Raw genomic sequence first — 26,693 nt, 5'->3', positions numbered from 1 at the left:
GCCCAAATCCAAGAGGTTTGTTTTTCCAGGAAATGATTTTAATTGCATAGCTTAAAGGGAGGCTACACCAAATGATTAATACTTTACCCAGATTTAGCACCAGTTCATAGCTTAAAAATGCTATAATATGAAGCACCTCACTTTTATCATTTCAGAGGACTGGCAAACTAAAGTCTCTGGACTTGGGCCCTTCTTGAAATAACCCTTGTGCTATCCTAGGCACTTTAATGTTGGGAGTTGGGTCATCTAGACCCCAGAAGACAGTGCGCTGAGCCTTTTTTCTTCAATGATTTTTGATCTTCACTGGTGTCCATGGATAACATGAAATCTTTCCACCTTTGTCATGGTAGGGAGAATACGTCAATGTAAGGGTGGGGTCATAGGATAGCACCAGGGTAAAACAGGGGCGCTGCCATTTGGATAACTAGTGCTGCCATCTATGGGATAAAGCTAAACCCATGCAAGAGAGGCCCAAGTCCAGGAATTTTGCACTAGTAGCTTTTCCCTTGAAGACCATGGAACATATAATATCTCTATTTTGAAAAATTGTGTACTTGGGCCCCTTTTGAACTAACCGGTTAATATGTGTTTAGAAGCAGCTTTTCCATCAGAGTTGCCTCAAACAGATCGAGTGTTTGGTGAATTTCCACCTTTCACCAACAGCCTTCTTTTTACCTCAGAATGTTCTGTTTTGAAAACCAAAGGTGCAGAATGAGCTCATAGCAAGAACACTGTTGTGTTGGTGGAACCTGGGTTGGATCAGAAAAAGTCTGACCCAGTCTAAGATAAGTCTGCAGAGCATGTGTAAACAGGGATACTCACGCAGACATCTGTTGTCTGTGAAGAGGTGTTGTAGTTTTAGGCAGTCAGGCCACTGGTTACCACTCCCTTCGCAGTTGCACCACAGTGACACATCAGCTGAGCTGTTACTGATGTAGTTGGGTGTCATTATGGTTCCTGCAGGAGGGGTTAAAGGTCAAATGGATAATAGCTGATTTATCTTTGTTTTTAAAAATTTGTAACGTTTTGCCTGTCACACTAAAAACAACATAAAGATTTTGATTGTACTTTTTATTTAAACAATGATAAAAAATGTTATGAAGAAAAATCTGTATGTCCATTTAGAACATTAAATAAGATACAATGTAAAATATTTCTAGAAGTAAGTTATGCTGGAAAAGGAACTCATTCGAATAAGAATTAGTTTTCAGAAAGTTTAAATCCATTGTGTCTGTATTTATAGTCGGTGTTTACCAATGAGTCCAGCATACGCTCGCAGGCAGAGGCCTGTGGAGTCCTTCAGACAGCCACTGGCTGTCAGATGAGACGGCTGGCAATTGCTGAGAAAATCAGCCAGTCTGGACCTGGAAGATCGACAAAACATGTCAACATACTAGGAAGAAAACAACTGAATTGTTTTAGAATAGGGGTGTGCAAATGGAACTCTACAATGCTCTGGACGTTGTCATTACATGAGGAGACATTTTAAAAACATTTTATTGGTTCTGCTGTGCTATGGCCAATTCATCAAAACATGACACATCACTGAAGAAAGAATACATGAAGGTGGAGACAGAACCATGGTGAAAGTGGAGATGAGACAGGGATGAAAGTGAAGAAAAGACATTGATGACGGTGATGATAACACACTGATGAAAGGGGAGATGAAATGCTGAATAGGTGGAGATGTAACACTGGTGAAGGAGTTATACTAAATAAAGTGCAGATGAGGCTTTAACCAAGGTAAGGAGAAGACACTACTGTAGTAACGATGAAACACTGATGAGGAATTTGTTTAGACTTGAATGATTATGGGGATGAGAGAAGGTGGAGATGAGGCATTAATTCAGATGGGGATGAGACAATCCAGAAACTGCAACTGAGACATTGATGTGGAGGTGAAGATGAGAGGAAGATGAGGATGGAGATAAGATGTGGATGAAAGGGGGTGTGTGAAACTGGTTAGGGTGGATGTATGGCACTAATGACGATGGAGATAAGACATAATTGAAAATGGAGATAAGAGAATGCAGAGAGTAGGAATTAGACAACAACGAAGGTGGAGGTGTTTAAAGACCTCCACCTGGTGACAGTCTAGTTCAGTGTTTTTCAACCAGTGTGCCATGGCACACTAGTTTGCCGTGGGAGATGGTCAAGTGTGCCGTGGGAAATTGCCCTCATTAACTGATCTAAAAGCAATTACCATCTCCAGGATTTCAGCTCTGTGTTCATCCAAACAGGCCCTAATAAAACACTGAGTAGTTAGGAGTATAAAAGATCAGAAAATTATTTTTCTTTGTGTTTATTTAATTCTATTAAAGACAGTTTGATAAGAATGACGGTACCGCGATTTCGCTGCGAATTTAGCTTTTTGCGGCACAGTCCCGCCCCTTTAACTGTCTCCGCCAATCATTCTTGAAGGCTTAATCCCATGTCAGCAGTCTGACCAATCAGAAGTGGTTAAAGTCTTAACTTCCTTGTTCCAATTTAGCTCAAAAAGTCTCTCAGTTCCAACAAAAATACCAGCTAAAGCTCGTGTTTAGCGGTGTAGCTTTCCACAGAATCCGGTGTCAGACCGTGGAACAACTGAACAAAACAATGAAGCTCAGAGACGCGAGTCTGTCTGCCCTTTTGAGGCAGTTTTCACACTACATCTCCCATGATGCATTGGCTTAAAGCGTACAATGAGTCGTCCTTGTTAAACGTCTTGAAGCCACAACAAACACAAATCAAACAGTTTTCATATTTTCTAACTTAACTTTTATTTCATCTTTTAGAAAAAACAGCTGCAACGTCCTGCTTTTTCTGCCACAATTATCACAAAAATGCACGTGAGATTGCGCGCGCGGGGGGGGGGGGGGGGGGGGGGGGGGTTGCTGTAGATCAATACAGACTATGAGTTTCTGCTTTTTCTTTGGATGCTGGTGTGCCGCGAGATTTTTGTCAAGGTTAAAGTGTGCCGTGGCTCAAGAAAGGTTGAAAAACACTGGTCTAGGTGTTCACCATTGATATAGTTGAAGATGAAACAAGGAGAAAGGTGGAGATGAGTCAATGATGAAAGTGGAGGTTTTACAGTGATGAAGGTGGAGATAAGACGCTAATGAAGTTGAAGATGACACACTGTTGAATGTGGATGTGTGTCAATGATGAGACAATGCAGATAGTAGATATGTGACTCTGGTAAAGGATAAGAGAAAGCACTGATGAGGATGGAGAAAAGACAATGATGAAGGTAGAAGTATGACAGTGTTGAAGGTGGAGATGTGACCCTAGCAAAGGGAAATTCATAACCCTTTTGTAAATAGGCAAAGATGATCAAAGGTTTTTACATACGTAAAGGTAAAATTACACGGAGTTACACGGAGTTGCACGGAGTTGAGTCATAATAAAGGTGGAGGTCAAACTAATGTACTGTGGGTGAAAGTATGACAGTGAAAGTAAACTTATGACAGCAATGAAGGTGGAGGCATGACACATTTCTAACTGTACAGGTTTAGAAGTTTGTCTATAGTCAGTCACACTAGTTCAAAGTCAAAATCTTTTTGTAGTTAGAAGTGGACACTCCCGTACAAAGGTAGATGCAGCAAAGGTTAAGAGACACTTCTGACCTGCAGGTGTCATCGCGGCGACAGAAGCTCTGCTGGTGGAGGCAGTTTGGCTGCACGCCGTCCGCGACCTGATAAGAGCAGGAGGGTACGATGGTCTTCCTTCTTCGCTCACCACACAGAGCATTGGTGCAGGGGCAGAACAGCAACCCCATGCTGTACTCCTCGGGCACCCGCTCTAGGAAGCGCCGCAGGAACCGATGGCACTTATTTTGGTTGCATCGGTTGGTGCCGGAGTGAGGCTTGGTGCATGCCAGAACATACTCAGATCGCAGAGAACCACACTTCTCAAAGAGACCACAATCCTGCGCCGCCTTGAGGCACTGGTTTTCCCCGTCCAGCTGCAAGGATGAAGCTGGGGTGGGGGAAGGGGGGTGGAGGTTTAGGATAGGTAGAGTGCTGAGCCAGGAAAGATCAAGTATAACTCCTAAAATGACACTTTTAGATACAGGATAGTTCTAAAATACTCAGAACCCACTGAAGTATCAAGTAATCAGATTAGTTCACAAAGTTAAATATAATGAACACACAAATCCACTTTTTCTTAATACATTTAATTTAAAATTACAGGATTTGGTAGATTTTAAAACTTCCCAAATTATGTGTAAGGCATCAATAAATTATCTGCCAACTAACATTCAATCTTTGTTTCAAAACAGAGATGCTGTTAATAAATATAAATTGAGAGCAACCAACAAATTCTATCAACCTAAAATAAGGACAACCTTAAAATCGATTTGTATCTCAGTAAAGGGTGTCACACTCTGGAACAATTTATCCGACGACATGAAAACTTGTAAAAATCTTGTTCATTTTAAAGGTATATTTAAAAGATATACAATGAATGTGTCCCAAGATGCAATGAATCACTGAGGAGTATCTGTATTCTCTCGGACTATGGAAGGATCATTAAAATAGTTGTTGATTTGTTTTGGTCTTGTTTCTTTTTTCAGCTGAGGCATCTTGTTTCCTCCTTCTTTTTTTATAGGGGGTTTTTGTGTTTGGTCAGAGTTTTTGGGCGTGTCTGTCTGTCGTCGTCAGGTGTTTCTAGAATGTTAGCGTTATTATGTCAAATGTTTAATTTTGTTGTTATGAGTGTTGTTGATTGGGGTTTGGATTTTTATAAGCATTTGCTTCTCCATTCTCCTTTCAAATCCTATTTTCCAAGTCGTGTGTTGACCTTTTTTTTCAGGTAAATGTTAATTTGACTTGAAATAAACTTGTTACACAATAAAAAAAAAGTCACGCGACTGTAAACTGCAAAGACAAAACCACACAGATCAAGATCTGCTTCAGAAAACCAACTCACACCTAACTAACTAACACCAATATTCTGAATGCAAGCAGCGTCACTTCCTACTTCTCACACTGAGAATAAACACTCAATACCTCTTCCATCAACAGTGGAAAAAATGCCATCAGAAGCAACATTGGAAGGAAATTCTGGCAAGGAACATGTCACTCCAGCACAGATAATCAGAATCTTTTATTGTCATTATGCAGTGCACAACGAAATTATTTCCGGCAGCTCTTTTCAATAAACTTGTTAATAACCAATAACCAAACTTGTTACAACAGCAGGAGTTGTCTACAACAGTGATCTCCAATCGGGATGGACGATACATCAGTACCAGTATCAGTATAGGTAATATTAAAAAATCTACAGATGTTCTTCTGACTGTTTTCAGAAACACTTTTTTTTTTAATGCAAACTTGTTCCCAATAGATTGGGAAGCTTATGATCAGTCATAGTCAGTAATTGATTGTTTTTAAGTAAATGTTATTTGGTAACGCTTCCTTTTACAGTACAGTACTTACAGTGTACTTAATTGGTATTTACATGGTACTTATAGTGTAACTACTGGGTACTTTCAGGGTACTTACATGGTACTTTTTATGGAATTTACTGGGTACTTACAATGTGTTTACATGGTACTTTCTATGGGACTTTACTGGGTACTTACATGGTACTTTTTGTGTCTACTCTGTACTTACATGGTACTTACTGTGTATTTATATGGTACTATTTGGTTCATACACATGTGGTACATACTGGGTATTTATAATATTCTTACTGGGTATTTACATGTTGTGCAAAGGTGTCTTTTATGGTACTTACCACATGTAAGAACAAATAAAGTACCTTGACCTTTAGGTCTGCACTCGCTGCATGTTTCATGGTATTTACCATGAATTTACCACAGAAACTACCCCTTAAGTACACTGAAACTGTAACTGTAAAAGAAAGTCAGCCCTATTTCCACTCAACTACATGGTACTTTTATTACTAAATACCGGGTATGTTCACTTGAATATTACTTGGTACATACCCCTTAAGTACAATGAAACTGTAACTGTAAAAGAAAGTCAGCCCTATTTCCACTCAACTACATGGTACTTTCAGTAGTAAATGCTGGGTATGTTCACTTGAATATTACTTGGTACTTACCCCTTAAGTACAATGAAACTGTAACTGTAAAAGAAAGTCAGCCCTATTTCCACTCTATTACATGGTACTTTCAGTAGTAAATGCTGGGTATGTACACGTATTACCATCCCGTACAGTGTACATACACACTTGGTCTTCTGACCTCACCACATGAGACAATGCTAACCTGTTGGTAAGGGTAAAGTAACTACATTGTAAAAACATGTTCTGGCCTGATTACTTCTTGTAACATGAGGCAAGTTTAAAGAGAAACAAGACAGCAGTGAAAACAACAATCTTTAATATGATACATGTCTGCAGCATACAAAGTGTCATCACAATAAAATAGGTTTTAAGTACAAAACAGTGCAAAGGAGAATTCTAAAAAACACATTATTGGCCTGAGGGTCGTGCTTTTTGTCCATCCAAATTCTTTCAGCAGAGTTTGGTAACGGTGCAGGACTTCTTCAGGGTTTGTAACTGCAAGAAAATTCACAATATGAGCTCAAGTGAACATAAAAAGCAGAACGACTTTGATGAAGTACAAAATATATTTTACTTATTTAATCATTTCTGTAATGAGTTTGATAAATCTCTATGATTTTTTTATCGCTTTGACTGTAATGCTTGAAATTAATCAATTATCATCATTTATGAACATGACAATAAATTATTCACAACTTTATATTTTAGTTACATAAACAAGAACAACAAAAAAGAAATCAAAGAAAAAAAATCAAAATTGCCATAAAAAAATCTAATTTGTTTAGACAAAGAATGACAAAAGCAATGTTTTAATTGGCAATTGCTGTGTGTATTTCTTCTTTATAAATTTTATTCGCACCTACTATTTGCATTAGCATGAAAAACATTGCAGTGTAAAAGAAAAGGAAAAAAGAAATAAATAGGCAATTTCAAATTCAACACAGTTATTCACAAAAATATGTTTTAATTTTCAAACAGTTACACTCACTGTGTTGGGTGGTATTGTTGTCTCTATCATATTTGAAAATAAATAAATAAATAAAAATAAAATAAAAACGGCGAAAGAAAAGAAAATGGGGAAAAGGCAGTTAAACTCTTCATTAATGTAAATAATATGTCCACTTGGTGGATTTAACTTACTTTAGCTTACTCTCCTGTGGATTCGTCTGGAATGTCTTCTTCACCATAGCTGATCTAAAGCGGTAAAAAGACGGAAGTACGTCATCATTATTTTAAATAAACGCCTTTCTCTGATTTTCCCAGAAAGACGTGCTCTCAGTCAAACGAGCACAGAACAACAGACTTTATCATTTAGGCTACGTGTTTGTTTTACAGGTGCCTCTCTCCTGGTAAGTAACAAAAATGTTTGTAGATTTTCATTACAAACTTTGAAAATGTATACATGAAATAACTGAAATTATTGGAGTAAGGTAGACATGCTCTTACGTCACGTTTCAAACACAGAGATAGTGGCTTGAAATCACGAGGTTAGCTTCTTTATAAAGTTTGATCAGTTTAAATATTTGCATGTAATTTATCCAATATTTTAAAAAAACAAAAACACTGGCTTACCTGCCAGATGAAGAGAAATTCAAACTGTTGCGCACTGTTTGCACGTTCACTTTGGGGGTAGTTGTGCTGCATTCAAGTGCGCTGGGAATTTGCAACGTTACTTGCCCCGACCTAGTTAACAAAAACACACACTCGGGGTGTTTTTAGTATTAAAAGTAAATATTTAGCCTTGTTGTTTTACATATTTTCCTGACATTATATAATATATATTAAAACAAGTTCATTTTTAGAACAATATTTAAAAAAAAGTTAAGTTTTGAATAATTTATTATCATGTTTTTAAATGAGGATAATTGATTAATTTCAAGCATTACAGTCAAAGCGATAAAAAAATCATAGAGATTTATCAAACTCATTACAGAAATGATTAAATAAGTAAAATATATTTTGTACTTCATCAAAGTCGTTCTGCTTTTTATGTTCACTTGAGCTCATATTGTGAATTTTCTTGCAGTTACAAACCCTGAAGAAGTCCTGCACCGTTACCAAACTCTGCTGAAAGAATTTGGATGGACAAAAAGCACGACCCTCAGGCCAATAATGTGTTTTTTAGAATTCTCCTTTGCACTGTTTTGTACTTAAAACCTATTTCATTGTGATGACACTTTGTATGCTGCAGACATGTATCATATTAAAGATTGTTGTTTTCACTGCTGTCTTGTTTCTCTTTAAACTTGCCTCATGTTACAAGAAGTAATCAGGCCAGAATATGTTTTTAGAATGTAGTTACTTTACCCTTACCAACAGGTTAGCATTGTCTCATTTGGTGAGGTCCGAAGACCAAGTGTGTATGTACACTGTACGGGAAGGTAATACGTGTACATACCCAGCATTTACTACTGAAAGTACCATGTAATAGAGTGGAAATAGGGCTGACTTTCTTTTACAGTTACAGTTTCATTGTACTTAAGGGGTAAGTACCAAGTAATATTCTAGTGAACATACCCGGTATTTAGTAATGAAAGTACCATGTAGCTGAGTGGAAATAGGGCTGACTTTCTTTTACAGTTACAGTTTCAGTGTACTTAAGGGGTAGTTTCTGTGGTAAATTCATGGTAAATACCATGAAACATGCAGCGAGTGCAGACCTAAAGGTCAAAGTACTTTATTTGTACTTACCTTGTTCTTACATGTGGTAAGTACCATAAAAGACACCTTTGCACAACATGTAAATACCCAGTAAGAATATTATAAATACCCAGTATGTACCACATAGGTATGAACCAAATAGTACCATATAAATACACAGTATGTACCATGTAAGTACAGAGTAGACACAAAAGTACCATGTAAGTACCTAGTAAAGTCCCATAGAAAGTACCATGTAAACACACTGTAAGTACCCAGTAAATTCCATAAAAAGTACCATGAAAGTACCCTGAAAGTACCCAGTAGTTACACTATAAGTACCATGTAAATACCACTTAAGTACACTGTAAGTACTGTACTGTAAAAGGAAGCGTTACCGTTTATTTTTTATAGGGATACATGTTCCTAATATATCCTTGGCAATGGTAAATAATGGCAACGGTTTGCAATTATGTATATTATTCAGTAAATGGTCTGAATGGTAAAAGATAGATTTATATGAAAGTTTTAAAGATATACTTGTTCCTATGAGATCCTTTGCTGTTGCCAATATTTTCAAAGTCCGGTCCAAACAGGGCCGACGTTTACGTTTAATATTTTTAAGTTTCCAGTTTCTAAAAACTTAATTTTTTATTTCAATGCCAAAACAATTGTAGTAGGTTTAGGGGATGTCATCTAGACTTGGTTCTAACTTTAATAACCAAGTCCAGATGACATCCCCTAAACCTACTACAATGGAACCAAGCTGGATGAATGAGAGTCTTCATAGAAATGCCAAAACAAGAAATTCTGCTTAAAAAATCTGAAAACATTAGTAAATATTTTTTTAACAGATGAGACAAATTAAATGAAACAAAGTTGCTGATTTGTAAAAGTTGTTCCTGATTTGTAAATCATAGAGCAACATTATGTTTTTTTTATAGAACTCTATTCAACACTAAGAACTCAACCCCGTTTCAGATCATCCTTCAGGGCAAAAGGATGTACCCTTTTTTTATTGTTACTTTTTGCATAAATCCTGATTAACTGTGAATTTCTTTCACACAAAGGAACATTTTCTGTATTAAAGTTTCTTAACACATGCCTGCCTAATTCCCTCTTGCTGTTGGAAAATTCATAAATGTCTCTTTAACAAAGAATTTAGACTTTGTGATGAAGATGAAGAGTGTCAAAGTGGAAGGTAACAAACAGACGCTATCTGCGGCTGGGTAGCTCGGTTGGTAAGGTGAGAGGTTACCATGCAGGAATGGTAATGGATAATGGGTCAATTACCATATCAATGGCGAGCAATTAACATCACCCAGTGAGGGTCCTTAGGCAAGACCCTTAACGCTACTGCCTCCCAAGCGCGGTTAGGCTGCAGCTCACCCCTCCCCCAGGGGATGGGTCAAATCCGGAGAAGAATTTCCCCATTGTGGGATATATAAAGTATCAACTATTATTATTATTATTGTTATCTTTAGAGTGTCTGACTTTTAACGTTTGATGGGTAAATAAAGCAAAATAAAATGACACAATGAAACTGGTATTTTCTAAACATAATTATAAACGCAGTCATAAAAGTCATGCATTACACATCTGGGCCTTCAGTAGTGCTATGTCTGAATCACTCAACCCCTCATTAAACGAGCTTTGCATTGCATATTGAAATGTCCTGTAGCCACAATAAATGTATGTAAATAAACTGAATAAACAAAACAGTAAACAAATCTCATTATGCAACTACATCCAGCAAAAAACATTGAAAACAACCACAAAAATATGAAATATTATTTATTATTATTTTAATCATTTCACTCATCGAAAAATTGAATATTTGAAGACAAAATCCATCCTCCTCTCTTTCCTCAAAAACAGTCCATCACCCTGTCATGTAGATCATCGTCTTCAGTTCCATCAAGAAGTCCTTTTCTATTCCATCAAGGCCAGTGCTGAGAGTCTGTCCAGTTGTGTTTCTGCGTAGGTTTGAATTAGCTTTAGAGGCGAAAATGTCCGCTGAACAGACGCAGTGGACACAGGGACGGTCAGCACCAAACACACAAATCTGTACGGCTGCTTCATGATTCACTCAGATTTTTCTGATGAAGGAAGTCAAGAAGATCAGAGGGAGATTTTCCTGCTAAATCCTCCATGGTGTGCATTACAGTAATCTCTGTTTTCAACTGAGACAGATCAAAAAGTTCTCTGTGGCTCTGTGTCAAACTGGACAAGGCTGCATGTGACTTCCTGAAACTTCTGTCCAATCAGAAGATCTGAATACTGTGATGTTGCTTAAGCCTGCTAGAAGGCCCTGCTGACACCACCTCTAAATCTGATTGTTGAAAGAAATGAATGACCGACATTGATTTCGCATTACTGGCCTACAGAACGGAGAGTATGTATGGACAAAATATAATCAACACATAATCCAGATATATTTCTTAGGCCTCCAGAGAAGGCCTCAAAGGCCTTGACTGCCCCTTAACTGAATAAGCGTCAATCCACCACGACTGCGTCTTTATTATTGGCGTGTGTGAAACATTCAAGAATCAGTCGCCGTGTATTAGGCACAGTGGCTTCTGGTACGTGAGAACAATACTGTCTCAATAAATCTTTATTTGGAGGAAAACTCCTGTTTTTCTGTAAACAGCAGCTTTATTTTTCTTTGAGGTTGAAGACTCTTCTTTGGTTTCATCCCTGGCTCTTTTTTCCCCAAAGAAACTTTCCAAATACATTTACTTGTTTGGTTTTTATTTGCATTTCAGCTTTGGGGTTTTAACTTAGCAATCAGAGCAGCTGCTTAAAGTCATGTGACGCATCAAGACAGTCAGAGGTGGTGAACAGAATCCGGTAGTTTTCCAAAATTAAACTTCCTTCAGTATCAGAAAAAATAAATTAACTAGAAAATAATCTAAGTTAGCGTTTGTTGTTGTTTTTTTCTGCCTGGTACCAAGTGGCATACAGACCGGTACAGTGTGCCACAGGATAACTGTTATGATTTTTTGCTCAATTACTATGGAGTGAACAATTCTTAGCCGAGATTCTCTGACGACAGATACTCAAGACTAAAAGAAAATTATACAGTTTATACTAAAAAATGGTATTAAGACGTTTAGCAGTAAGCAAGATGCATATAGCAAGGACTCTTGACTGACATTTACAAAATATGTAAAAGGTTTAAGGACAATTTTTAAGGACAGCTGGGATTTGAACCATCGCCATCATCAACAGTGTGTTATGATCAGAGTGGAGCAGGGGGCGTGGCTGACCTTCTCCCTGCTGCCTCTCTTCACTGCACACCTGATTCTCATCTCATCACCATCTCTTTAAAAGCCTGCACCTTTCTCTTTCTCTTTGCCAGATGATTACTATTCAGTAGCTCTTAGCACCTGTCCCGTATGTCGGTCTAGCTCTGTGAATTCAGCATCCTGTGTGATTTAGTTTTTGTTCCTGAGGAATAAATTGTCCACCTGCCCTCGGCTTCAGTCTCTGCTTTGGGATCCTTCCACTCAACTTAACACAGTGAGAGCTATCTTCTCATAGTACTAACTTCTACACCTCCATGCAGCCCGCTTTGATGCTAAGTTCTATGTATAATTTAATATAATTGCAATATCATGATATGCATTGATTTGGGAGGATGTTTCTATGTAGGCAAAAACTTTAGACACAGGATATGGATAAAATGTCCACAGGTAAACAAAACTGATCAACAAGGATTTGCTTGATGAAAAGTTGAAAAAGCATTAGGTTAGTAATGATTATTGATTCATCTTTGTGGATACTGAATTTATCCTGAAATTATTCTTCTGTTAAAGAACATAGTTTAACTTAGTGTTTGTTATAGGTGTGTAACAATAAAAATATTGATAGAACACACTCACACCTTTGGGCAATTTAGTCATCAATTTACCTGTGAAGCACATTTTGGGACCGTGGGAAGAAGTCAGAGTGCTTAATCTTTACTAATAATGAAATGAATGAGTGAGTGAATGAAGAGATTTCTAAAACATTCAATTCAATTCAATTCAATTAAATTCAATTCAATTTTATATGTATATCCCAAATTCACAACAACAGTCGTCTCAGTGGGCTTTGTTAGTCTTTTGTAAGGTAAACGTACAATCAAAAAGGATCATACATGCATAGAATTCAATAGGATAATACTAAAACTTTAACTGAACAGACTAAACTAAACTGCCATCCCTGCCCTTAGACCCTCCTTCGCATGAACATGAATTTTTCATCTGTTATTTTAAAAATGGCAGTTTCCTAACTCAATGAAAATAGCAAAAGTTATTATATCTTACAAACCTAGAAAAGAGCACAACTTTAAAAGTTGTAGTCCTGTTTCTTAACTACCACACTATTTTAAAATCTTTGAAAACCCTTTTAATAAGAGAATAGAAACAATAAAACAAATAAATGAGAATAAAACTTTCTCTGAAAGTCAATATAGTTTTAGATTTCTGAACTGAGCCCTGTAACAGACTGGCAAACTCCTCAGGATGGACCCGCCTTAGCCCAACAGATCTGGGTTGACTCCAGCAACCCTGTGCCCTGAAAGGGATTCAGCGGGTCTAGAAGCTGAAAGGTTGGATGTTTTATCGAATGACAAGTCTGGCTATAAATGAACTGATAGAGGTAATTACTAGTGCCAGGAATAAAATAAATATACACAGTGGATTCTGTTCAACTCAATATTTTAGCTTTGGGGTCAGAGGATGTTTTAAAAATATACGTCAATTTGTGAAGCTTGTTAATAAATTAAAAGTAAAATATTTCAATTTTGTATGCGGCATCCCTTGGTGGCTACGTTTAGATTCTAACCTCTTCATATTTTACGTCAATGATGTATGTAAGATATATGGTGTTTAGAAATGTATGTTGTACTATAAAGTACTGCATAAGTACATAAAGTACTGTATTTCTTGTATTTCCAGAAACTTTTTGACTTGATTACTCTAGAAAACTTAAGTGATATAAACAGTCTTTTCATTTGTGTAAGACAAAAGGTATGCAGTGCGGGTGACTACAAACAAACTACACCAGAGCAGACAGCACTTAGGAGGAAAAGACTAGACGTGTAAACTTCTCCGTACTCTCCTTAAGGCTTTTGTGGTGTTTGTGATGTTCTTTTTTAGGTGTCGCAGGAGACTTCTCCGGAGTCAAAGGGTTAAACAATCAATCAATAAATTAGTGGCCCAGCTTCTGCTAAGAGGAAGAGGACTGATTTGCATTTTTCCCTGAGAAGGTTCCAGCTGGTTTCAATAAATCTGAAATAAACTTGTCCTGGAATAACTGAAGTAAACAAAGTTGGCTAAGGTAACTTACCTGCAACCAATGAGGCTAACCGAGAGTCAGTCAATGTGTCATCATATGGAGAAACTTCTGGCTCTTCATTCCCTGCAGGACAGAAAAGTTGAATCTGAGAACAGGAGGAAGAGTTAAGGCTCCTCCTCTGAGATGCTTTCCTTCAGGAGTTTGTTGCTAAGAATTTTTGGGTTAGAATCTTTAAGTGCCCTGCAACAGACTAGCGACCTGTCCAGGGTGTCCCCTGCCTTTGCCCTCAAGTGGCCGGGATAGACTCCGGCAGCCCCGTGACCCCGAAAGGGAATAAACGGAATAAGATGAATGAATGAATCTTTAAGTGAGATATCATGACTTGTAAAACTGTCAGACATTTTGGTCTTGCGGTTACAGTTTTTGTATCATCTCTCATCTATTGAGCTCATCACTAACTGACACACACACATCCACAAAGTTGGTTTTGTCTGGTCACTTTGACTTGATAACAGCTCTCACAACTATCACCATCACAGAAAGCATCCTACTCGGTGTATATGTATAAAGTGAGAGAAAAGGGAGGATGTATAGCAGGTTAGGGTGATCAATGACAAAGATGGAAATGTTTTGACAGGTTCCACAAGTGTGATGGACAGATAGAAAGAGAACTTTAAAGAGTTAATGGAGAAAAATGTTACAAAACACAGAGTAAGGGAAGATGTGAAGCAGGAAATAGCAAAGATAAGTGAGTAAGACGAGGAAGAGGATGGAGGGGAAACAGTTAGTACTGACAAAATGCCTTTGGAGATCTTGGAGAATAAGAGGATGTCTAAGGAACAGAGAAGTGTTGTGATGTCCATTTCTAAGAAGAAGGGATATGTGTAGAGTTGTAAAAACTACAAAGTAATAAAGCTGACAAGTGATACAAGAAAGTTATGGGGAAGAGTATAGTGGAAGCTAGTGGTCAGAAGTGAACATTTCTGAGAGAACAATTCACTCTGAGGATAATTCAGGAGAGGTACAAAGATGTGAGATGAGCTGCATTGGATCTTTGTAGATCCAGAGAAAGTCTATGGCAAGATACATTGAGAGGATCTGTGGAAGCCTGGAGTGAGTGGAGGAAGGTTACAACTGTGGGGTGTGACTAAAGTGTGTCAACAACAATGAAAGGAAAGGTGTAGAAGACTGTGCTGAGAGCAGCCATGTTGTTGGTTTAGAGCAGGGGTGCCAAAATCCAGGCCCAGAGGGCCGCCTGATTGAGGTGGTCCTACATGGTTTTCAATCGTCCTGCCATTGAACCTCCTCATTGGCTAAACACATCTGATCCAGGTTATTAGCAGCAGATAAGGCAGGATTTTTGAAAAAACAGCAGGAGCCCGGCCCTCGAGGCCTGGATTTGGGAATCCCTGGTTTAGAGACTCTTAAAAAGAGACAGGAGGCAGAGCTGGAGGTAGCAGGGATGAAAATGTTGACATTCTCATTGGGATTGAGCAGGACGGATAGGGTCAGGAATGAATCATCGGACAGATCATGATAGATTGTTTTGGAAATAAAGGCAGGGAAACAGATTGAGATGGCTTGGACATGTTGGGAGGAGGAACAGTAATGACGTTGATAAAAGGATGAAGAGATTGGAGGAATAGAGGAATGCCAAAGAAGAGACTCATGGATGCAGTGAAGGACAACATAAGGGTGGTTGGTGGAAGTGAGAAGGATGCAGAAGATAGAAGTAGAAGGATTGGGGTAATTTGCTGTGAAGACCCTTAAAAGTAGGAACCAAAGGGAACAAATTTGCAAAGACCACTGGTTGAAAGACAGAATACGAAAAGATTTTAAGAATAAATATGAAGTGGAAATTTGCTCACTGATATGGTTAGTTTGAGGCAATTGTTTCTTGTTTTATCAAACCAAGCAGACATTAAACTGGAACATTTCATCAGCAGCTCTGTGGTATAGAGGGAGTAGCCCTTTGATGTGCTTTAACTCTGAATAACAGAAGCTGTAATTTTCCAACACCTCAGTAATGAACAGACTTGTTCCTCCCAGAAGTTAATTAGAAGAACAAAGGATTCCTGCCACATCTGCTGCTGTTCGGAACTCCCAAAGGTAAATCCAACCACATCTGGAAAAAACGTCTTTTCCTTTTAAAAGTTTCTCTTTGATTGTGGAAGAACAACAAACTCACCACCTCAATCTGACAGATCTTATTGACCCGACCATCATCACTGTTGATGAACTGACCAAAAAACTGATTGCCCGGTCAACATTATGAATAACCTGACATACTTCGTGGATAACCTGGCCTTTGTCATTGTTGACTTGAGTTTAATAATTGATGGCCAAATCTCCATTGCTGATCATCTGACCTTTAACAGTTATAACCTTACCTTCATAGGTAGAACCCAATCATCAGTAATAACCTTACCTTTAATGATGATCATGAATGGTGATAACCCAACTTTCATCATAAATAACATGACGTACATTGTTTATAACCTTAGCTGACCTAATGACTTAATCTTCTTATTTGGTGACCTGACTCTCATTTTTGATGACCTGGTTTTTATTCTCAAGTGTCTGAATTTCATTATTAATGATTTGACCATAAACTTGAGATTTGACAGAACATATACAGGTAAGGGCCCAATAAATATAAAGTCAGTAGGCATGTCTCATGTCAGAGTCCGATGCTGTCCAGTTCTTTATGCATTAGAAGGAAAAACTGGACAGCACCAGGCCCTGACATGATACATGCCTACTGGTTAAGAAACTCACTGCACTCCATTAGCGTCTGGTGTTACAAATGAACCAGCTGCTAAGAGATGGGACTAACCCCAAATGGCTAATGGAAGGGCGAACAAACCTGATCCAGAAGGAACCCATCAAAGGGTGTAGTCCCATCCAACTACCGGCCAATAACCTGTCTGTCCACAACATGGGAGCTCATGTCAGGCATCATTGCAACCAAGAAAAATAGGCACATGGATCAATACATGAGCAACACACAGAAGGGCATTGGTAGAGACTCCAGACGAGCCAAACACCAACTCCTGGTTGACAGAACAGTCGCTCAAGACTGAAGGTCACGACACACAAACCTGTGCACAGCCTGGATTGATAACACAAAAGCCTATGACTCAATGCCACACATGTGGATCACTGAATGCTTGGAGCTGTACAACATCAACAGGATCTAAGAGCCTTCATAGGAAACTCAATGAAGCTGTGGAAAACCACCTTTGAAGCCAATGGCAAGCCACTTGCACAAGTGTCCATCAACTGTGGGATATACCAAGGTGATGCTCTGTTCCCACTGCTGTTCTGAATAGGTCTGAGCCCCCTTAGCCAAATAATCAACTAGACTGGCTATGGATACCGACTCAGAAATGGGGTTAACATCAGTCAAACATCAGTCACCTCTTTTACATGAATGACATCAAGCTATATGCTAAGAGCGAGTGCGACATTGACTCTCTGTTCCACACTACCAGGATCTACAGTGCTGACATTGGGATGTCATTCGGGCTCGAGAAATGCAGCCAAATGGTGACAAAAACAGGCAAAGTAGTCCACACAGGAGGGGTCTCCCTTCCAGAAAGAACAATAGCAGACATCGAGGACAGTTACAAGTACCTTGGAATTCCACAGGCAAATGGCAACCTGGAGCAGGCAACAAGGAAAGCTGCAACAGCTAAATACCTCCAACGAGTAAGGCAAGTCCTGAGAAGCCAGCTCAATGGCAAGCACATAACTGCAGGGTGTAAGATGCTGGCAGGGAAGCATACATGGAGCACCACAACCAAGTGGCTGGAATAATACACAGGATCATGTGTTCAGAATATGGACTGGAAACCCAAAAGTCAAAATTCTCTACCACCTCTGAAGGTGGTAGAGAATGAGAGAGCAAAGATCCTGTGGGACTTCCAGATACAGACTAACAGGATGGTTATGGTGAACGAACCAGACATTGCAGTGGTGGATAAAAAAATGCTCTGGTAGAGAACCCGAGCTTGGGTGAGAGACCACCCGCGGAGGGTCAGAGGGGCGTTTATTTTTATTTTTTATATATGCTTGATCAGCTCAGAGGTTTTTCAGATAAAATTTAATTGCTGAATCTGTAGTAACTGAGAACAAACAAAAGCTGGACAGCTGCAACTTTGAGGACAGTTTAAAGGATTCTTTACAATCACGAATCAGTTGTCTGGTGAAAGTCTTTAAACCAAATGATCCTGAAGCCTCGTAGACCCTCTGGTGTTTAAGCAGCACAGGACTTTTCTCAGTCTCTAAACTAAGCATGTCCAGTCTGATGTGTGCTACAGAGTACTTTGAGGACAAGTTTTTCAGGAACTAAAGGAGCTTTTTTTTTCTTAATGTCCGTTTAACTATGTCACATTACAGTGTACATGTATGTGGCTCTTATCATCTGAGTCATTTCCCATCAAAGAAACCAGAGGAGAGATGGAAGTCCAAACGATCTGATGTTTAGGAAAACATTTTTTGTTCAACTGGGTCACTGATTAGCAGCGCCCTATATGGGCCTTTGGTCTGGAAATCCTTTAAGTCCACACTTAGTCAGGAGTGTGACTGCATGTTAAGTGTTTATGTATGTAAATCCTCTTTCAGGCGGCTCATTTATGGTAATGACATGCTGGAGCGGCAGGGCAGCTCTGGGAGCTGAGCAGTGTGTAATTACACTGAAACTGCTGGACTAACTTGCCTGAATATGTGTGTGTGTGAGATGGGGGGGGGGTCCATTCAGGTCCATGGCCCCGAGGGCTGCTTTGACAAGAAGGGCTTGGTGTGAGACTGTCAAATAATGAAAGGAGGCATCTGTGTTCAACTTTGACCCTGAGTTGTAACCTTATATTACATTTTAGATCAAACTGATAGACAAAGCATTTTAGCCTCCATACACCGGGAAAGTCTCATCAGCTTTTTCAACACCTCAGTGGTATTTTGGTTGAGCTAAACAGCTCAATAGATGAGAGATGATGTAAAAACTGTAACCTCCAAACCTAAAAATCCAGAATCCAGAAAGGATGGACACATTTCTCAGATGTCCAGATCCATCTCCACATCTAATGCACCTACCTATTTGCTAAACATTATGATGATACTACCACCACCTCAGTTTCCACTGGCTGTGTACAAGCAGATTGATTTCAGATCTGACACCACGTTAAAGCTCAGAGGTTGTTGTTAGTGGTTCTGAGTCGTTTAAAGTTGTTCCTCTGCCATTATCTTTTGATCTACAATAAAAGTGTTCCCGGTGGTCTTTTATTTATTTATGACATTTGTAGTCAAAATCTAAAAACCTTTGTTGTCTTCTAGGAGAGTTTCTGCACCCATCTGTTTACACTATCTCCAAACTGGCTTACAGCCCATCACACTCAATGCTATGTTCACACCGGGCATGTGTCGTACTTTAAAGAACGAGCTAAACTGAGACGTACATGGATCTGTTCGTCTGCAAGTGGATGCATCAGAATACAGCGGAGTAGGGAGCTATTGGCACGCCGATTGCATTTTCCATGTCATAAATAAGCTCTTTTTCAAACAGCATTTTTTCGTCTGCTCATGATTCGATTTGACGATTTGAATAAAAATACTCTAAAATGAAATTTTAAGCTTCATTTTGTCACGGTGCCTCGGTCAGCCCCGCCCCCTCAGCTCTGCTCCTGACTTCCACCAGCTGTGACCACTTCATCTCATCAACCTGCCTACACTTAAGGAGATCCAGCCCATTCATCGACGCCAGTTCGTTAACTCCTAACGGTGACTACGCCTGGTCAGCCTGCTCAAGTCCCATGTCTTTGTCCTGCCTTGCTCTCATGTTCTGCCTCTCTGTCTCAGGATTTACCCAACGAAGGTCACCTGTGTGGAAGTCTGCCGTCACTCACCTGCCGTCCTGAACCGAGCTCGGAGCACTCCAGCCGCAGTGATCCCTCCAGCCTCGCCACGAGCCACGTCTGGATTCCCTCCTGTCAATGGATTACTCTCATCAACCCCTCCTGTGATTAAAACTCACCAAGTCACTTACCTGTCTGATCATTCTGAGTTCCAGCGTCTGGGTCTGTCTCGCCTGAAAACCATGACAGAACGAACTGGCCAAAATCCAGACCCAGCTGACTCAGATGATCTGCGCCACGCCGTGAGCCAACAAGGAATCTTCCTGGGACGCCAAGTTGACGCTCTATCCCAAATCGCTTCGGCTCAACAAGACCTTTTTCGGCGTCTGTATGGTATGTCGCAAACATTATCAGAAATCACCAGTCAAGCTTCCATTCCTGCTCCTACAGTTCCGGCCGCAACATCCGGCAACAACCTTTCTTCCGCTGCCGTCATGACACCTGAGAACTTCCGTCTCCAACCGGAACCTTTCCACGGCGACACGGAAGCCTGCGGAGGGTTTCTCCTTCAATGCCAGTTACTTTTTCAGCAAGCACCACGATACTACCTTTCCGATCACAGTAAGATCACGCTAATCATCAATTCACTTCGCAGTAAAGCGCTACAATGGGCTCAGGCTTTCCTATCCGCTAATCCTATATCCCACCTACCTTTTGAACGATTCATAGATGAATTCAAATTGGTGTTTGATCAGCCCCGCAAGCAAGACGAAGCAGCACGCAAACTTCTTACACTCCGACAACGTAACCGCTCCGTTAGCGAGCATATCATTGACTTCCGCATCCTGGCTGTGGAGGCTGGGTGGTCTGACCCAGCGCTCCGAGGGGTTTTTTACCAGTCCCTCAATGAAGCCATCAAAGATCATCTATGTACCCAGCCGGAAGCTAACACTTTTGAGGAATTAGCTGCTGCCGCCTTACGTTCCGATATCAGGCTACAGGAACGTAATGTGAGTCGGAGCCAGGCTGCCAAGAAGGCTACTACGCTAACGCCCCTCGTCACTTCCATGGACTGTAAACCAATTCTCCGGTCAGAGACTCCTCGCACTATCCCAGAAGAACCTATGCGTATCGGGCATTCAAAAATCACAGCCGAGGAGCGGCTAAGACGTCGCAACGAAGGTGCGTGTTTCTATTATGGTGAAACAGACCATCAGATTAACCGATGCTCCCGTCGTTTAGACTCCAGAACCCCTCCGCTAAGAGACCGGCCGCGGGGGGACCGTTCCGCTTCGCTTAAGGATTTTTTGTTTGTCCCGGTCAAGTTATGTCATCAATCCAGAATTTTGGACTTTCAGGCGCTGGTCGACTCTGGCGCTGAACAGAGTCTAATCGATCAGAGTATCGTTGATCGTTTAACTTTACCCACCGAACAACTCCCATCTCCTGTCCATGCTGCTGGTTTAGGGGGACAGCATTTGTCCGTTATTTCACACCGTACCAAACCTGTTTTGCTTGTTACCTCCGGGAACCACCGCGAGTTCATTCAGTTTTTTGTCACTCGCACACCCCAGACTCCTGTCGTTTTGGGGTTCTCGTGGCTTAGACTCCATAATCCCCATCTTGATTGGAGCCGTGGTAATATCATGGGGTGGAGTGACTTTTGCATGGGTCACTGTCTCCAATCTGCGTTATCCTCCGTTTCCACGCCCTTGAGCTGTGAACCCGAAAATATTGATCTTTCTAATATTCCGGATTGTTACCATGATTTAAAACTCGTGTTCAGTAAATCGAAGGCTTCCTCCTTACCACCTCACAGACCTTATGATTGTGCCATCAATCTTCTCGAGGGCGCCACCCTTCCCAAGGGAAGATTGTTTAACCTTTCGGGCCCCGAAAAGAAAGCTATGGAGCTTTACATTCAGGAAGCCCTAGCTCGGGTCACATTCGTCCTTCCTCTTCCCCAGCCGGGGCCGGGTTTTTCTTCGTCGAGAAGAAAGACAAATCACTCAGACCCTGTATAGATTTCCGTGAACTGAACCAGATAACAATTAAAGATAAATATTCTCTCCCTCTCATCAGCTCGGTTTTTGATTCCATTCAGGAAGCACGCATATTCTCAAAACTCGACCTTCGTAATGCCTACCACCTCGTGCGAATGAGAGAAGAAGATGAATGGAAAACCGCGTTTAACACTCCGTTAGGACACTTCGAATATCAGGTTATGCCGTTTGGTCTAACCAACGCACCCGCCACCTTTCAACGCTTGGTCAACGACGTACTCAGAGATTTTTTGAATCAGTTTGTATTCGTGTACCTGGATGACATCTTGATTTACTCCAAAGATCCCAAGAACCATCAGAACCATGTGCGTCTAGTCCTTCAGAGGTTAGCCGAAAATCAGCTATTCGTAAAGGCCGAAAAATGCCAGTTCCACTCTACCAGCATTCCTTTCCTCGGGTACATTTTTGAAGCTGGCAGTATTCGTCCAGACCCTGCCAAGATAACTGCCGTTTCCCAATGGGAACCTCCCTCGTCACGCAAAAAGCTCCAGCAATTCCTTGGCTTCGCCAATTTCTACCGTCGATTTATTAGGAATTACAGTTCAATTGCTGCGCCCCTCACTCGTCTCACATCAACTTCAAAACCGTTTCTCTGGGATACCACGGCTCAAGCTGCTTTCAGCACCCTGAAGAAACTGTTTGTCTCAGCCCCAATCCTCATTCAACCGGACGTTTCCAGGCAATTTGTGGTGGAGGTTGACGCCTCCGACTCCGGTGTAGGGGCCGTTTTGTCCCAACGAGAGGAGTCATCAGGAAAGCTTAAACCTTGTGCCTTTTTTTCAAAAAAATTATCACCCGCAGAACGCAACTATGATGTGGGCAACCGGGAGCTCCTGGCAATAAAACTGGCTCTCGAAGAGTGGCGTCATTGGCTGGAGGGAGCGGCTCAACCTTTCATAGTCTGGACTGACCATAAAAATCTGGAATACCTGCGCTCTGCCAAACGACTCAACTCCCGCCAAGCCCGCTGGTGTTTGTTTTTTGACCGGTTTAACTTCTCCATCACTTACAGACCCGGCAGCAGAAATATCAAACCGGACGCCCTCTCACGCCAATTCTGTGACACTGAACAGTCCAAGACGACCACCAGCATTCTCCCTGATACCTGCATCATTGGCAATCTGACCTGGGACATCGAAACCAGAGTTATTCAGGCGCAAGGTGAGGAACCTGATCACCCCACTCCTCCTAACGGCACTCTTTATGTCCCCACATCTGTCAGATCTGCAGTAATCACCTGGGCCCATACCTCTCGCATCGCCTGTCATGGAGGAGTCACCCGTACTCTCCATCTTATACGGAGGCGCTTTTTCTGGCCCTCCATGAACAAGGACGTCAGAGAGTACATCGCCGCCTGTACCACCTGCGCACGCTCCAAAACCTCTAACTCTCCACCTGCGGGGTTATTGCAGCCTCTTCCCACGCCTAACCGTCCCTGGTCTCATATCTCCATCGATTTCGTCACGGGCCTTCCCATGTCTCAGGGTAACTCTATCATCCTCACCGTAATTGACCGATTCTCCAAGTTTGTCCATTTCATACCTCTCCCTCAGTTGCCCACAGCCTCTGAAACAGCAGAGGTTCTGGTAAACCACGTCTTCAGACATCACGGCATCCCAGCTGACATTGTGTCCGACCGCGGACCCCAATTTATCTCACAAGTCTGGAAGGCCTTTTGTTCTGCCCTAGGTGCCACCGTCAGCCTAACATCTGGGTACCATCCCCAATCGAACGGTCAAGCAGAACGGGCCAATCAGGAGCTGGAAGCTGCCCTCCGCTGCCTAGCCGCCCAGAACACCTCTGACTGGTCTACATACTTGGTCTGGATCGAGTACGCCCACAACACGCATCCCTCCTCTGCCACAGGTGTGTCCCCCTTTGAAGCGTCACTTGGTTATCTGCCTCCTCTGTTTCCATCCCATGAATTAGATCTCACCGTGCCATCTGTTCAAGACCACCTCCAACGTTGCCAGCGCATATGGCGCCAAACCCAAGAGGCTCTCCGTCGCTCCAAGGACAATAACTGCCGTACTGCCAACCGCCACAGGGTGGCTGGTCCCGCTTACCAACCAGGCCAGAGAGTATGGTTGTCGTCTAGAAACATCCCGATCCAGGCCACGTCACGCAAGCTGGCTCCCCGTTACATTGGACCATTCACCATTGATCGCATCATCAATCCCTCATGTGTCCGTCTTCATCTTCCGGCAGCTCTCAAGGTTCATCCATCCTTTCACGTTTCCCAGATCAAGCCTGTTGTGGACAGTGATTTGTGCCCGCCTTCCGCTTCCCCGCCACCCGCCCGGCTCATCGACGACGCTCCGGCGTATACCGTCAGCCGCGTTTTGGACGTCCGGCGCCGGGGGCGCGGCTATCAGTTCTTGGTGGATTGGGAGGGTTATGGTCCTGAGGAACGGTCTTGGATCTCCCGTTCCCTCATTTTGGACCATTCCCTCATTTCCGATTTCTACCGCGCCCACCCGGACCGTCGGCCTCGACCGCCCAGAGGCGGTCGTTAGGGGGGGGGTACTGTCACGGTGCCTCGGTCAGCCCCGCCCCCTCAGCTCTGCTCCTGACTTCCACCAGCTGTGACCACTTCATCTCATCAACCTGCCTACACTTAAGGAGATCCAGCCCATTCATCGACGCCAGTTCGTTAACTCCTAACGGTGACTACGCCTGGTCAGCCTGCTCAAGTCCCATGTCTTTGTCCTGCCTTGCTCTCATGTTCTGCCTCTCTGTCTCAGGATTTACCCAACGAAGGTCACCTGTGTGGAAGTCTGCCGTCACTCACCTGCCGTCCTGAACCGAGCTCGGAGCACTCCAGCCGCAGTGATCCCTCCAGCCTCGCCACGAGCCACGTCTGGATTCCCTCCTGTCAATGGATTACTCTCATCAACCCCTCCTGTGATTAAAACTCACTTACCAAGTCACTTACCTGTCTGATCATTCTGAGTTCCAGCGTCTGGGTCTGTCTCGCCTGAAAACCATGACACATTTTCTTTATTTATGCCGGCAAACATCAAATTAATGCCAATGGTGTTAAAAACACCAAATACACATCGACCTGAGTTGTTATTGAAGATGGACGTATACAACAAAACCAGGCTCCTTTAAAAAGGACACCTGCTGGATGTCACAGTAAAATCGGAGACATGCTTGTTGACATTTGCACACGTTAGTTTCACACACCTACCTGGCAGCAGACGAACCCTCCAGTAAATCCGCAGGCAGCGCTTCTCTTTGCGTGACCCCCGTTGACACTTGCATGTCAGCAGGGACGGATGTTTGGCCAGCAGGGCGTCCTGCCGCTCTAGACACTCAGACGCCACCTGCTCCCCCAGTGCAGAGAAGGCCGCATCGGCTGCACACAGCTCCAGACCTCGGTACAACGCCTCGCACTGGGGGTCAGCCAAGCAAACTTGATGAGCTTTCACGCAGTCTGAGGTGGATGGAGGGAAAGGAAACATGTGTCCTGAGGATGGCAGCACACCTGGGAGAAGAAAAACCAAAGGTGACAGCGGGTGAGGGGGTGTCACAGACTACAGTTCTTTCCTTTGTGTTATCACATTAATCGCATTGATGTGGTAACTCCAGGGAAAGTGGAGAAACATTCAGCTTCCAGAAGAATGTCTGTTTTCCGCAGATCTGTTTACCCTGACAGCCTTGTCACCATAAACTCGGCTAGGCAATTCCAGATCAAGCCAACAATGGGTGATGCATGTTTTCTAGATATTCCTGGAATATCTGGAAAACAACAACAATTATAATTGATATTGGAACATTTATTTGGATGGAGGCACGGTAGGTTTATTTTACCATAGCATAAAGTTCCATCACAGCAGACAACACACATGTGATGTCAGCAAAAAGTGATCACTCAATCATTCCAGTCCAATGTGTGGAAACACTTTGAATTTATCAAAGTCATGTGACCATCCAGTGTCTAGAATGTTCTAAGAATGTCCCCTTTGGATTCTTTGGATGTGGAAAAACATCAGTGGGCTGAACTTTAGGAAACTAAAATATGAATGGATTTGACATTCATTCTAGTTAATTGTTTGTTTAGAGTAGACACATATTTAATTTACACTTGATTATCTTGAAGAAAATACAAGGAATCTGGAAAACTTCACTGTTCAGTAGCAGCTATTTCTTTCTCAGTCACACTGGTTGAAGTTCAGGACAGAGATGGATGGATTCTAGGTCAGTGAATCGGATCAAATCAAATTGTTTAAAATGAACCAAGGTAGAATATGAATCGTATCAGCAACCAAATATTATGATATGAATCAAATCGCTGTCAAAATGAATCCTTACAGCCATAATGACCAATGAACACACTTTGATACTAACACAAAGACACAGTAATATACACTGACACGCAAACATGCATGCATTAACAAACAGCTAAAAGACACAAAGTCCAAACAAAAATAGTAGCAGATACAGAAACACACAAGCAAACAAAGACTCATTCACACACAAGCACACACCAGGCATCCAGAGTGTGACTAATTTGGTCTCACATGCCACCTATTTTATCAATGGTGACCAATCAAACTCTCAGGTCGCAGCTTGTGCCAAGCTGTTTGAAGAAAGCATCTCTGCGAACACATCCTTGTGGTTCAGCAATATACAAATATTAAGCACATATTGCTAAGTTGACCAATCAGAGACATTGAAAGGTTTGAGTCCACCTTTGATTGGCTGGAGTTCCATTTATAAATGCTGTGGTCAGAGGAAGGTGAGTGGCTAGCAACGTATCATAAACAGATATTGAGAGTAATTTAACTCTTTCATGGCCAAATTGTTTGCAATAAATTAATTTAATTAAAAT

The 26,693-nt window shown here is 41.6% G+C and overlaps 1 protein-coding gene across 1 annotated transcript in view; it reads right to left on the bottom strand.

Annotated features, from left to right (window-relative positions):
* LOC101167523 (GDNF family receptor alpha-4) overlaps positions 1-26,693 on the bottom strand; it is a 49,820-nt gene that overhangs the window by 9,153 nt on the left and 13,974 nt on the right. Inside the window, exons 2-6 of the mRNA XM_023959549.1 lie at positions 25,050-25,346; positions 13,993-14,064; positions 3,609-3,960; positions 1,255-1,364; positions 823-957 (exon numbers count right to left, since the gene is read on the bottom strand). Coding sequence (XP_023815317.1) covers positions 823-957; positions 1,255-1,364; positions 3,609-3,960; positions 13,993-14,064; positions 25,050-25,346 — 966 coding nt within the window. The remainder of the gene's footprint in view (positions 1-822; positions 958-1,254; positions 1,365-3,608; positions 3,961-13,992; positions 14,065-25,049; positions 25,347-26,693) is intronic.

The sequence above is a fragment of the Oryzias latipes genome, chromosome 10 (assembly GCF_002234675.1).
Source record: "Oryzias latipes chromosome 10, ASM223467v1".
Taxonomy (NCBI): domain Eukaryota; kingdom Metazoa; phylum Chordata; class Actinopteri; order Beloniformes; family Adrianichthyidae; genus Oryzias; species Oryzias latipes.
The sequence above is the reverse complement of the archived record's forward strand: the minus strand, read 5'-3'. Positions and strand labels throughout refer to the sequence as shown.